Source organism: Carcharodon carcharias, chromosome 13, assembly GCF_017639515.1.
Source record: "Carcharodon carcharias isolate sCarCar2 chromosome 13, sCarCar2.pri, whole genome shotgun sequence".
NCBI lineage: Eukaryota > Metazoa > Chordata > Chondrichthyes > Lamniformes > Lamnidae > Carcharodon > Carcharodon carcharias.
In genome coordinates this window covers 115118349-115133101 of record NC_054479.1, presented here as the reverse complement: position 1 = coordinate 115133101, position 14753 = coordinate 115118349, and the positions used below count along the sequence as shown (strand labels likewise).

The window sequence follows — 14753 nt, the reverse complement described above, 5'->3', positions numbered from 1 at the left end:
TTCTGTTGTCTGTGACATCTTTTGATGATCTGCTTCTATCACTGCTTGCTTGTCCCTACAACCACACCACCCCCCTCCACTTCTCTCCCCCCCACCCAACCACCACCACCCCACCCGCCACCCCCCCCCCCACCCCCCACCCCCCCACCCCCCCACCCACACACACACACACCTTAAACCAGCTTCTATTTCACCCCTTCCTTGGATTCACCTAGTTCTGTTGAAGGGTCATGAGGACTCGAAACGTCAACTCTTTTCTTCTCCGCCAATGCTACCAGACCTGCTGAGTTTTTCCAGGTAATTCTGTTTTTGTTTTAGATTAGAATTGTTTGATATAAATAATTTAATTATTTCTTTAGTAGTGTCTTCATAAGTTGAAGTCAGACTGGTCCTTTGAAGGATAAGGCCATAATCCATTATCAATGTTGAATTGCACTTTAAAGATTTATGCATTTTTATTGGATATTTTCCAACTTTATAAAAAAATGATCATTGGCCTGTTTCTAAACCTCTCTTCAGTTTCCAATTGAGTACAATACCTCATCATATCACCATTTCCATATCCTGGTCACGCTATACTCTGCTCAGTCAAGTTTCACGTGGATTCAATATATCAAAAGAGTCAAAGCCATTTTTATTTTTAAAAATGTCTTTAGAGTTGAAGATGTTTATAACATATTCTGAAAGTCAAAGAAGTAATAAATCTTAATCTTTTCACATTTCATTAATTGTTTTCTGAAATAGAAACAGCAGTGACATACTTGTGTTATTCCAATATTCCTGCTCTGGAACATGTTAATGAACATGTTTTCACACAAGCAAGTCAACAGTAGTTTACCACACTCTCAGACACCTCCTAATAATCAGAATATTTAAATAATGGCCATAAATTTGCCTTACTTCTTGTGATTTATGCACAGTATCTGTTATGTCACTAACTATCTTATCATCCAGTTGATTAGTTCATTACATTTCTCTTCAGGTATAAATTATTCAGGCAAATCAAGTTCTACACGTTAAGGATAAAAATGGCATGTTCGAATTCTCATACTTCCAAACACAACTTTCACCATGTCATAATTAAATCAGGGGAATACATGAGTAAAATCGTAAATAAATCTGATGCTACCACACGCTGACTGGAAGCAAGAGAAATATGACAGAGGCAACTGGGTCAAGATTCTTCCCTTGGACTATGGCATATTTGTGTTGAACACTCATCCTCCCACACAAGCAATCGGATCCTAACCCTCACATAATTGTGGGACTTCTGAGGCTTTCTCAGATTATACGCAAATCAATTTTGTTATGCAATATTTCAAGTTAGGCAAAGAATCTGCTTTTGTAAAAGGAATAGCAATACCATATTCCCTCAGCCTAATCCCATTACAATCAATCACCATCAAAAGCTTTTAAACCATTTTACAAGATGGTGCCTGTAGTTCTAGCAGATTATGCTAGACTCCCGCATCAACAACCTTACTTTTAAGTTCCAGATTTGACAATCATTCAAATTCAATGCCATACAATGGGCCACCAACACTGAATTGCCAGGATTTCACTGTGGAATAATATTGAGTCAGTGGAGGAGGGTGTCTTAGCAGGGCTAGACCTGCAGAAGTTTGTGTCTTATTCAGTTGTGACTGATTGGCACTGAAATGCCAACTTGGGAAGTCTGTGATCAACCTCAAGCTGTCTTCTTCCCTATAGGAATGAGCACAGCACTTGACTAACTGGAAGCTAACTCAGGGGACATAAGCCACTGAGGTATAGTACAGCTGAGCAACTTTCTCTCCAACAGTAAATAACCAGAAAGCAATAATTGAACATCTTTTTACTTGGTGTGGAATTTCAAAGATGGGAATGAATGGCAAAGGATTTTGAATTTGGGATTCTGGGATTGTCAATATTTTCAGATCAGAAAATCTATGCAATGTGAGTAATGATTATGAATGCCTAAGGTAGAAATTTGCCTGAAGACAGCTAAAAATAAAGATATACACTTTCCATTTAGGGATCTCACAATATAGTAACACACCAATGGATCAGGATACACAAATCTTTAATAATCCTACCATCTGTTTATCCCTATCATGATAATCATAAACAAAACTAGCTCTAAGAATCATAAACAAGTGCCCGTAAAATTCATTTTACAGACCATAACACATTGTTTTGACCTTAATAAAAGCAGCTACAATGTTGGGGCTTGGTATCAACAACAGGCACTCCCAGATTTAATAGGCCATGGTTTGGCTGTGGACTAATATTACCTGTATTTTGCACCAACAATGAAGGTAAAATTGTGCTGTGCCCTACAGCTAATATCTATGGGGTTTCAGTAATTTTCCATATTTTAGCATTAATGTAGCACTCATTAATCTTTGTGCTTGGCTCGAATATTCCTGGTTGATACTATTTATATTATTAAGATCAATGCCAGGATTCTCCTCTTTAAGGTGAAGTTCTGGCAAGGCAGGATTTTCACCACCTCCCACCCCCCTCACCCCTCAGGTTGTGTCCCAGTTCGACCCATCGCCCTGGATCAAGGTACCATCCAATAGGCATGAGGTGCTCTTAGTGCAATTCCTGCCACCAAGGCAATTCCCACCAGTATGAGGGCAGAACTCTCAGCAGTGCTGCAGCACAGATGCTGTTGTTGAATCAGAAAAGTAGGCAGGAGACCTTAAAGGACAAACAAACCCTAAAGATCAAACCACCTATCCCACTGAAGGACTCATTCAAGATCAAAACCTTCAAATGTCAAGGTGTATCTGAGGCTGACTGCAGTGGGAATAGGAGGCCAGTCTTTCAGTTGCAGTTTGCTGGGAAATATGCTTTACATGTATAATAACTATAGAGTAAAGGTGATATTCAATTCCTCCAAGCAAAATATATCCCAATGAGGAAGAAAGATGGTAAAAGGGGGGAAAAGCATCCATGGCTATGCAAGGAAGTTAAAGATAACTTAAAGGCAAAAACTAAGGCATACCAAATTGCAAAGATCAGTGGCAGGCTGGAAGATTGGGGAACTTTTAAAGATCAACAAAGGGTTACTAAAAAAAAAATAGAAAGAGCAAAGGTAAATTATGAAAGAAAACTAGCGCAAAATGTAAAAACTGATAGCAAAACCTTCTACAAGTATGTAAAAGAAAAGAGAGTAGCTAAAGTGAATGTTGGTCCCTTGGAGGACGAGACTGGGGAGTTAATAGTGGGGAACGCAGAAATGGCAGAGACGCTTAATCAATACTTTGCTTCAGTTTTCACAATGGAGGACATTAGTACCACCCCAATAGTAACAGGTAGTGCAGAGGATATAGAGGAGGAGGAACTTAGAACAATCACCATCACTAGAGAAAAAGTACTAATCAAACTATTGGGATTAAATGGTGAAAAGTCCCCAGGACCTGATGGCCTACATCCCAGGGTCTTAAAGGAAGTGGCAGCGGAGATAGTGGATGCATTGGCTATAATATTCTAAAATTCCCTGGATTCTGGAAAGGTTCCAGTGGATTGGAAAAATGGTAATATAACACCCTTATTCAAAAAGTTGGGGAGGCAGAAAGTAGGAAACTATAGACCAGTTAGTTTAACGTCTGTTGTTGGGAAATTGTTGGAATCCATTATTAAGGAAGTAGTAATGGGACATTTGGAAAGTCAAAATGCAATCCATCAGAGTCAGCATGGTTTTAGGAAGAGTAAATCATGTTTGACTAATTTGCTAGAGTTCTTTGAAGATGTGACAAGCAAAGTGGATATGGGGGATCCTGTAGATGTAGTATATCTGGACTTGCAGAAGGCCTTTGATAAGGTGCTGCACAAAAGATTAATACACAAGATAAGATCACATGGAGTTAGGGGTAATATATTAGCTTGGATAGAGGATTGGCTAACCAACAGAAAGCAGAGAGTCGGGATAAATGGGCCTTTTTCTGGATGGCAAGTTGTAACTAGTGGGGTGGCACAGGGTTCGGTCCTTGGACCCCAACTATTTACAATCTATATTAATGACTTGGATTCAGGGATACAAGGTACTATAACTAAATTTGCAGATGACACAAAATAGGTGGGAAAGTAAGTTGCACTGAAGAAATAAGAAATTTACAAATGGATATGGACAGGTTAGGTGAATGGGCCAAAATTTGGCAGATGGAGTTTAACGTGGATAAGTGTGAGGTTATCCATTTTGGTCAGAAGAATAAAAAGGCAACTTATTATTTAAATGGAGAGAAACTTCACAATGCTTCAGTGCAGAGGGATCTGGGTGTCCTCGTGCATGAATCGCTGAAAGCTAGTATGCAGGTACAGCAGCTAATAAGGAAGGCAAATGGAATTTTGGCATTTATTGCTAAAGGAATAGAGTATAAAAATAGGGAAGTGTTGTTGCAAATGTACAAGGAAATGGTGAGACCACACCTGGAGTACTGTGCACAGTTTTGGTCCCCTTACTTGAGGAAGGATGTAGTTGCTCTAGAGGCGGTTCAGAGAAGGTTCACTAGATTGATTTCAGAGATGCAGGGCTTGTCTTATGAGGACAGATTGAGCAGTTTAGGCCTATACTCGCTAGAGTTTAGAAGAATGAGAGGAGATCTAATTGAGGTATATAAGGTGCTAAAGGGGATAGACAAAGTAGACGTGGAGCGGAGTTTCTGGGGTATTCTAGAATGAGAGGCCATAGTTTTAGGCTAAGGGGTGGTAGATTTAAATCAGAGATGAGGAGGAATTACTTTTCTCAAAGGGTCTGTGGAATTCACTACCTCAGAGTGGTGGGACGCTGAATAAATTTAAGGAGGAGATAGACAGATTTTTAATTAGTAATGGGTTGAAAGGTTATGGGGAGAGGGCGGGAAATTGGAGTTGAGGCCGAAATGAGATCAGCCATGATCATAATGAATGGCGGGGCAGGCTCGAGGGGCTGAATTGCCTACTCTTGCTCTTAGTTCTTATGTTCTTATGATACATTCTTAAGCTGCTACTGTATTATCAATACTGTAATACATGCAGAGAAATTATTCCCTAATTTTAAAGCTGCATTTTCCAGCACTGGGTTCTTTGGCTCTCACATTCAGCTACCACAGCAAGTTGAGTTTTGTCTAAAGCCAGTCAGGCTGCTAGAGCAACAGTGTTATATTCCAATTTAGAGCCAGGTCCACCCATTCAAATTGTTGTTTGGCTGAACAGGTGAAGGCAGTCCAGAACACTGTGCTGCTGTCCCACCTCAATTGCATGAGGATGTTCACAGGCCTTTTTTGGAAATTCAGTCTCAGGATATTGGAGTCATGGCCAGTATTTATTATCCAACACTGGCTCCCCTGAGAAGCTGATGAAGAGAAATCTGCTTGAACCACTGCTGGTTGGAAAAAGCACTTGAATGGCTGTAAAGTGCTTTGAGACATCCAGTGGTAGTGAAAATCACGATATAAATGCAAGTCTTTCTTTCTAGTGATTTGATACAACTGAGTGGCTTGCTTTACCACTTCAAAGAGCATTTGAGTCAACCATATTTGTGTGGGATTAGAGTTACATATAAAGCAGCCTGGATCAGGATGGCAGGTTTCCAAACAGAAAAGACATTAGTGAACCAGTTGACAGCTTCATATCACCTTTACTGATAATAGATTTTATTTTAAACTGAATTCTCAAACTACCTTGGTAGGATTTGAACTAGCGTTAGTCCACTATCAAAACCACCACACTGCTGTACTGTAGGGGAAGGTGAATTTTTGAAACAATATCCAAAAAGAGGGAAGAAATTTCTTCCTTAGCAAAAAGGGCAAAGCGGTCCTTGTGTCAAATTTTATTGTTACTATTAAGATAATACAAGTTAAACTAGTGCCAGTTCACTGTGAGACATGTCAGCTTCTCACTGTACGCCAACAATCCCTTAAGGAAGTACAGGCAAAGAAAAGCCCATTCAACCTTCAGAGCCACTCCCTCCACAGTTCGCACAGAATTTTCCCTGTCAGACCTATTCTCCAACTTCATGGAATGAAGGAAATAATGATGGAAAATAAATAAACACAAACCGTCCATGGGCAGAATTTTTCGCTCAGGGTGCGGACACGCGCCCAACCCATGCAAGTGTGAAATAGTACATGATGACATCAGTCAAGCATCCCGACGTCATCGCACACTTGCGTGATATCTCGATCAGCAGGCGCACCCGAGTGTCGAAAGCACACCCATCAACAATTAAGGGGCCTATTAAGGCTGCTAAAATTGTAATTAACCGAGATTTTTTTGTTGCCCGTCTAACATCACGGCAGGCAGGCAGGCAGGTGCACGTATTGGCCAGGCCGCCTCTGCATTTTTCAGGAAACCTCATCCATGGGCGGGATGAGGTTTCCGCTATTAAAGTTTTAAAAATAAAAAAGTATGGACAGAATTTTCATCTTGTACACGCCCAGGTGACTGATTCAGATGCGTGGGCATTTTTTTCCGGAATTTGAAATCTTTTTTTATTGCATTTAATTTCTTCGGCTCCCTGAGGCAGCTCTCTGCCTTCAGGGAGCGTTCTTTCCCCGCTGCCCCAGGCCCGCGCTGACTTCAGCCCTCACCCTCCTCGTGCCCCCACCCCGGCAGCGCTGAGCTTCTCAGTGCGCGCTTCACGTTGGCTTGCCGTTAATTGGCCAGCCAGCGTGAAATCGCAGTCAGTGCAATCGCAGTCGGGGATCCGTTCCCCAGCCGCTCCCAGGCCCGCCAATCGCGGGCATCCAACGAGCTAAAAATCCTGCCCCTTGTCTCACAAGGACAATCAGTGCTTTAGAATTAGCACCAATTTGCCCATATTTGCAGAAGAACATCGGTGTCCCATCATCTCACCATAACGCCCTGCTGCTATCTGATGCTGCTGCCACTGCAGGAGATGTAACTCTGCTGTACGCTGGTGAGGAATTCTCACTGCACTTTCAACCCAGAGTAGCAGGGGTATTAAGTCGGAGCCAGGATTGGCTGTAAAAAGGGAAGGGAATAATTGGCATCGAGAGTTCGTAGGAATGGGGCAAAGATGGTCACTGTGAAGCGAGCGAGAGAAGGAGAAAAGTGCCAGTTTAATCAGTGGCGGGGGGTGGGGGTGGGGGGGGGAGGGGATGGGGGAGAGGGCTGGCACTGAGGGGCACAACAGAGGTTGATATTGTCAACATGAAGTAGAAGAGAGGGTGAAAGAGACAAGTCTTGGTTGGAGCACTGGGGAGAAAGGAAGAACTGAGTCAATGTGAACTAAGGGATGGGGAAGGAGAGTGGCTGCTGGAATTGAGGGCAGGAAAGAATTTCAGTATGAACTGAAGAGGTAGAGAATAAAGGTGCCAGCAAAATCACTGAGCTGCAGCAACGAAGAGGAGTGCGAGAATCAACTGGGGAGGAAAGTGTTGGTGTAAAATAAGGACTGGGGTGAGAGGGGGGATAAGAATGCCAGTGTGAGCAGTAGAGGGGGGAAAATTGTCAGCATCAATAGGAAGGGATGGGTGGAAAAATGGCAGCATGAACTGCAGAAGGAGAGAGAGATAGCAATATTGGCATGGACAGAGAGTGAAGAAGTGAAGAGTGCTCTGTGAACAGGGAGAGGCAGAGAGGAAGAGTACTTCAGTGTTAATGGGACAACATATAAACAACCTTCAACTCATCATCAAATAGTAATGGTGAGTACCAGTACATATCGACCATAGCCTTCAAATCCCCTGCAAGAAACGAAGGGAAAATGGCCACAGTTTTTACTTTAAGCTTCCACTACACATATTCCCAGTTAAAATTTCATCCAGCCTCTGTCCTACTGCACTTTCAGTACAATGACATCATATGTCTATATAATTCTGAGCTGTCTGTCTTCATGAAGCTGCTGGCCAGTTTTTGTTACTTTTCTAGTCTGGCATATGGAAGACCTCTATGAAAATGAAAGTCACTGGCCATCAAATGTTATAAAACTAATCTGTGTGATACCAATCGAACCTTACAACTAAATTCTTCAACCCTAGCCAGTGGCATTCGACTGACAACATAGTCATGGTTCCAGCAGTCCACAAACAATAATTGATCATTTATGTTTACCTATGTGCTCATAGCCATCAATTATATTCTTAAACAAATATTTATTCAGCTATTTACTTTTAAGGAAGAGCTTTTACTCAAACCACATTCCACATATCCAGTACTCTACTGGAAGAAGGTATTTTATTCTCTTGTCTTACATGAGAATAGTTCCTCATACTCCTGGCTCTATCCCTACGACCAATAAATTGGAGATTGGGGCATTACCACAGATGCAGCCGCCTATTAGCATGCTGTAATGATATAATGACACCTCACAGAATTGCAGAATTGTTACGGTGCAGAAAGAGGCCATTTGGCCCATTGTGATGGCACTGGCTCTCTGAGTATTTTAACTTAGTGTCAATCTTCTGCCTTTTCCCCGTAACCCTGCACATTGTTTCTATTTAAATAATCATCCAATGTCCTCTTGAATGCCTCAATTGAACTTGCCTCCACCACACTTCCAAGCAGTGCATTCCAAACCCTAATGAGTTTTTTCTCACCTCACATTTGCTTCTTTTATAAAACACTTTAAAACTGTGCCCTCTGGTTCTCAATCCGTTTACAAGCAGTGAAAGTTCCTCCCTATTTACTCTATCCAGACCCTTCATGATTTTGAAAACTTCTATCAAGTCTACTCTTAGCCTTCTCCTCTCCAAGGAAAACAGTCCCATCTCCTCCAATCTTTCCTCATAAAGTGTCTCATACCTGGAGCCATTCTCGTAAACCTCTTCTGAGTTCTCGCCAATGCGTTCACATCCTTCCTATAGTGTGGCACCCAGAACTGTACACAATACTCCAGCTGAGGTCCAAGCAGTGTCTAAGTTCATCAAAACCTCCCTGCTCTCATACTCTATGCCCCTGCCGATTCTGTGCCCCTTGCTATTACAGTACTCATTCTATTGGCTTTATCTGTCAGAACCATAATGTTATTTTACATTATTATTTATGTTGCTATATCTTCAGGGTAACATTCTTTACTCAAATATACATTGTCTTAGTCTAATAGAAACTGTAAAGCACAGATGGATGTGGCTGCTCAGTGGGATTGAACCTGACTAACTAAAATCCAACAAACATTTTTCTTCTCAATGTGGAAATTTGTTTCAGAATTAGTTGTTGCAATCTAAAGATAAAATTGAATAAAATTCTAAGGTACTGTGCCCTCAGTTCTATCAGTATATACAATGCTGCTGCCCTGGAGCAGCTACCTATATGATAATGAACAACTGTTCTGTCCTCTACCTGCAGCAACAACAATTTGACTTAAACAGCATCTTGAACATGACAAATTGACCCAAGGCACTTCACAGGAGCGTTGTCAAACAAATTTTACTCTGAGCCACAAAGGAGGTATTCAGTAGCCAAAAGCTTATTCAAAGAGATGGATTTTAAGGAGTATTCTAGTGGAAGAAAGAGAGATGGAGAAGCAAAGAGATTTAAGGAGTGAATTCCTTATCTTGGGATCTAGGCAGGTGAAGGTATGGCCACCAATGTTGAAGCGAAAAAATTGGAAATGTGCTGGAGATCAGAATTAGAGGAGTGTAGATACCTTGGAGAGTTGCAAGGCTGAGATCTAAAAATAGTTTTGTTTTTAAATCTTTCAGCAATTTTTGTTTTTAATAATTTCAATGGTAAATGTATTTGGGCAGTTCCTTAGCAGCAGTGCTACACAACCCCTAAGAGTTGCCTTCTTTGATGTCACAAAAAGTTAAAAACAATTTATGACCAATATTATGTAAACAAAGCTTGAAGTAAATTATTTGGTCAAGTTTCCAACTTCGAAATTGCTATGCATAACATTTATTCTTTTCAAAAATGCCTACTTGCCATAGTTTCATCTTCCACCTATTTAAATCACACTCCTTCTAATTTAAAGTCTGTGTCTTTAAATACTGATACAGCTAATAATTTATAAATAACAATCAATAGTGTTATTCTGGTTTACCTTTTAATTAATGATGTATCTTCAATCCACAAATTCCTATCTCTGATACATTACAGCCCCTTGTGTTGTTGCATTGAAACAATGTGGGTTGCAAACTTTGTTTAAAATATGGCTTAAAAAGAAACGGGAACATTCACCTTTATTGTAGGTACAAACTTATTTCACATATATAGTGGACTCAGAAGCTTCCCTGCTGTAGTGCTTAAGGGTTAACAATGGTGCACAGACAGTGCCATTGATTGCTGGGACCAGCTGATGACTTCTGTACTTCTATATTTAGGCAACTCAGAGATGGCAGGAGAACTCATTTCTGAAATACAGATCTGAACACTTGTGCTAGCTAACGGGTTTAAAAATATACCACTGCAAATTAGCAGGGACAGAATGATGGCCCCATTCCTACAAGCGGTAGTAATACACGGCATCTGTGGTTAACTACAAACACACTCTTTACATTCACACCAACAAAGTTAATACAATTTCATGTGGAAACAACCAACCGAGCCTCCTCTAAATAATATGTCAAATACTGTGCTGAGATAACTTAAGCACTGCATGTGGCCAGCAGCTGTCACTGAAGGCTTCCTTTAACATATAGCCTTAACTCTTCAAATACTTGTTCAAGGAAAATACTTTTTTCGAATTATGGGAGAGAAATTGGTCCTTTTTGGCCCTTCTTTTGGACAAAAAATATGCATTGGGATTTCTTTCACCTGATGCCCTCCTGTTCATATGCCAACCTGTGCCAAATCGGAAATCAGCAACTTTCAAGTCTCCAGGGCTCTCACCTGAAACAGGCGTTGTGACTTGAAAACACAAAATAAGCCCTCACCCCCGGTTTTAGGACCCTACTTCAAATTCATTACCATTTGAGCAGTCATGACCGCATGTGCCCCACTTAGTTACACTGACTTTACAGCAGAAGAGCCAGCAGCCTTTAAAGGGATTTCTGCTTGCCAGCTAAGAAAAGTAAACAGTTTTGTTCAGTTTCATTGCTGAGGGCAGAAGTTATTGACATGTTATTTTATTCTTTGGTCTTCCTACACCAAATCTATACCATCATAGGTCAAGAGGGAGCATAGGCAACTTGCTCACCAGGCCTTTGTGCTGCTGACAAGATAAATTCTCAAACCATAGGCTGAATCAACAAGCACTGCTCTCTCACACCTCCTAGTGGTTCCCTACTAGATTCCAAGTAGCAGAAACCAAAGAACAGGTCACCATCCATCCCTGTGAACCTGTTATGGAGGCAGAGTAACTTTTTAAGTTTAAATTTTAAAATTGAAGAAAAGCTATGCACAAATCTGCTCCTGCTGAATCAAATGGGACAATTAAAATGGAATTAATATAAATCCTTGAAATGCAAATGCCTATCTTTATACCACATCCAGCAATAATATAACACAGGGATTTGCCATTGGCTTCTGTGTACTTCAAGCAGAAACCGGCAGGCTGTCTTTATGGCTCTGGAGTACAAAATGTTATGCTCTACATAAGCAACATCATAGTAAGTGGGCCCTGGTTCATCATTCTAATCCAAACATTTAGCATAGGAGCCATTGTTTGCACAAATGACATAATTCAACAGCAAACCTCGTAGTAAAATCCAGGCTCCTGCAGTGCAGCACGAGCTTTATTCTTTTTTTAAAAAATGACCTGCTGGAACTGTCAAATACTGTTTGGGAAGGGGGGTGGGGTGGAATGTCACACTCCAGACTAGAGTGTGCCTGAGGTTGTCGTGCAAAACCAGCATGGTCCTGCTACACCGTGACATTCAAACATAAACATGCTCCACTTTTGAGCAACTGTTTCTGCTGCTTCCTCACCCCAAGGGTTAACTGCATTACTTTGATGAACTAAACACAGTGTTAAAGGAGCCTTTTTTCTGGGAGTGGAGGGGAGGAGGAGGAATAACAGTTCATTGCCATCACTGTCTCAGACTCCGTTAACAACGTTGAAAATCTGATATTCTACCCCAACCCCTCCCTTCCCAAAAGGGAAATCGATTGTGTGTTGAAAACCTAAAGAATTCCTATAATTTTGGCTGAGGATGTCATTCTGGACCTGAGTCTCCTGTTACATTTCTCTTGGCAAACCTGGTTCTTCTTGGGGTGGGCGTGGGGGCGGGGCTGGGCGGGGGAGAGGCTGTAAATGCTATTCTCGCCACGTTAACATCACATGCAAGTGACGCAACAATGCATTTCAACGTGGTTTATATAATTGTACCTTGTGTTTATAAACAAAGGGGAAAATGTGTCAAACACTTCTTAATAGAAGACCTTTAATACCTACTGTGCATCACTGAGAGCTGACAGGATCAGTCCCAGTGACAGCAGCCAAGACGAACCCTCCTGTGCAATCCCCATTAAATACATACTTCTTTCTTAACTTTGGCAACAAGTTTCTTTAGACAACATGATTGTTCAAATTCTTAAGAGACAGCACAGCAATTCTCCAATAAAACATGGCAACTCATTCTGAATCACATCCTGCCATCGTTTTAGTATAAATATCTGCTTACAGGCAACGTTAAACTTTTGGAGGTCTGTTTTTTATTGTTGTTCAATAGAGGCTTGAAAGACAAATACATATATATATAAACACAGAGTCAACCAAAGGAAGAGCGTTTAACTGTGTTAACACTTCTCTAAATCTCCAAGCCAGATCGCAAATGCATCAGAAGATTTTTTTTCTCTCTCTACACGTTCTTTTATCACTGAGATGCGCCGTGAGATTCAGTAAAGCTCTATTATAACACTTCCTATTGGCAAGCAAAGCGGCCACAGTCAGAGACACTGAGCACTGCACAGTTACAACAAGAACAAGCAGCAAATTGGTTTATTGTTACTTACTCGTTAGCTTGAGGAAAGCTTTCTTGCGATGTACAAGATAGCATCAGGCACAACTGTATAACTGCTATTAGACTGACTGAGCTCCTGCAAGCAGCCATCTTCCACCGTGAATATATTTCACAAAACAAAGTGGGAGGGAAAATAAATAAATCCAAAAAATAAATAAAGAAATCTGTCCAAAGTTAATGTCAGGGGGATCAGATCGGGGGGAGGGGGAGGGGGAGAGGTTCCAAGAATAGGTTCACAACAGCAACAAATTCTAATAATCCCAAACTATAACATTAGCAGCTGATCTGAAGAGCCGCCATCAGCCCGGGTTCCATCTCCAAACAGCTTAGTTTTGTTTTTTTTTGTTTTTTTTCTTTTTCTTGTGTTGGGATTTATCCTGGAATTGCGCGAACTGCTGGTAATCGCCACTGTCCTGGACTCTCAGCCCCCTCCTCCAACCGCCCTGTGAAACCAGTTTCATCAATCCCCTTCGATCCCCCACGATCCCGGACTAGTTTCCATACAAGGAATACCAGGAATACACACACTCGGTCTCCTCACGGGGAGCCAGCGGCTGATCGCCTGTCACAGAAACATCGCAGTCAAACCCTGGTTTATATCGACGCCGTTAAAGCGAGGTGCTGCGTGTTGAGGTGACGCTTTTAAAACATTCACAAGGCGGGTTCTCTACTTGCGCTATGACTTTCTCATTAGAAAATCATTTTAGGAAAAGAAAAAAAAAGACACATAATTACAGTCTATAGATCAAAATGTGTAGCCCACTACTATATTCTCCAAATGTCAACGTTGGAGAGTGCTTTGAACCTTGTAACCAGCTGTTCTGTTATTATATAAGGTTACTGGAAATAATATGAAAGCTACATTGCAGTAGTTCATTTTTTGATATGGCTAACTTTCAGTTTGCACTGTATGGCCACAGAGTGCACGAAAATAATACCCTTTTTGGGAGAGTCAGTTCCTGCAAGAATTAGGAATAAAGCTTTTCCTGAAAACATTTCTCCCACACATTGCACACGAGGAAAACTTGTGCTTTGATTAATTAACCAAGAGTTAAAAACTGAACGCGGGGCCAGGCTTGAGTGGCTGAATAACCTACTCGGACTAATTTGTGCTGTGGCAGAGGCAGTATCTTTAAAGTTTGTATCATCCCATTAAAAGGTTTTGGTGAGTCTCAGCTCCTCATATAATCCGCCCTGAAACTTCCACTTCAACGCTTCCATGCTCACCCTGGTGGGAAATGTTATCTTTCAGCAGATACTATAGCCTAGAAATTACTGTTGGTGATACGCTTAATAGATTTGTATGGCATTCCTTTATCCATTAGTGTAGTACAGACATTAACCTATTTAAAAGCATTAGGTTTAATGCTTGTGTTAAAACAGCAAAGAGAATATTCTGGGAGTATTTGTTTGCTAACGTAACTAAAAGTAATTACTAGCGTTAATCTGCTATAACGCAAACGTTTAAGCAATTTTAAAATCATGACTCATTAAAAGTAAAACATAGTTAATAAATTGACATTGCTTGAAGGGATCAGCAACACAATTATTTAATTCAATTACGAATCATGTGGCTGCAGCCTTTTCTGAGTAAAATCATAATAGTGTCATTCCACCTTTATAAAATAATGGCCGACATTAATTTTGTCTCAGTGAATGTTATCTTACAAAGTTGAAGGATATCACTGTTGGTGAATGGTGTCTATTCCCATGTTTAGTCCTCAGTGTCAGTGCAGATGCTAAAGGATTGTGCTCATTCTGAGGCACTGTCACCTAGTTCTCACAGAAGTAACCCTTCCACACTAATTGGGTTTCAAAGCTTTATGAGTATGAAAACACACCCTGTCAGAAAACATTTCAAACACAGCATTATAAATTTCCTGGTAAAGAATTGTTGCCTGGCAAGAAGAGTATGGTGAT

The 14753-nt window shown here is 40.9% G+C and overlaps 1 protein-coding gene across 1 annotated transcript in view; it reads right to left on the bottom strand.

The window, feature by feature from the left end:
- Positions 1–13357, bottom strand: part of LOC121285595 (voltage-dependent calcium channel subunit alpha-2/delta-1) — a 711948-nt gene extending 698591 nt beyond the window's left edge. Inside the window, exon 1 of the mRNA XM_041202183.1 lies at positions 12826–13357. Within this exon, the coding sequence (XP_041058117.1) occupies positions 12826–12923 (98 nt within the window). The 5' untranslated portion in view covers positions 12924–13357. The remainder of the gene's footprint in view (positions 1–12825) is intronic.
- Between the last annotated feature and the right edge of the window lie 1396 nt (positions 13358–14753).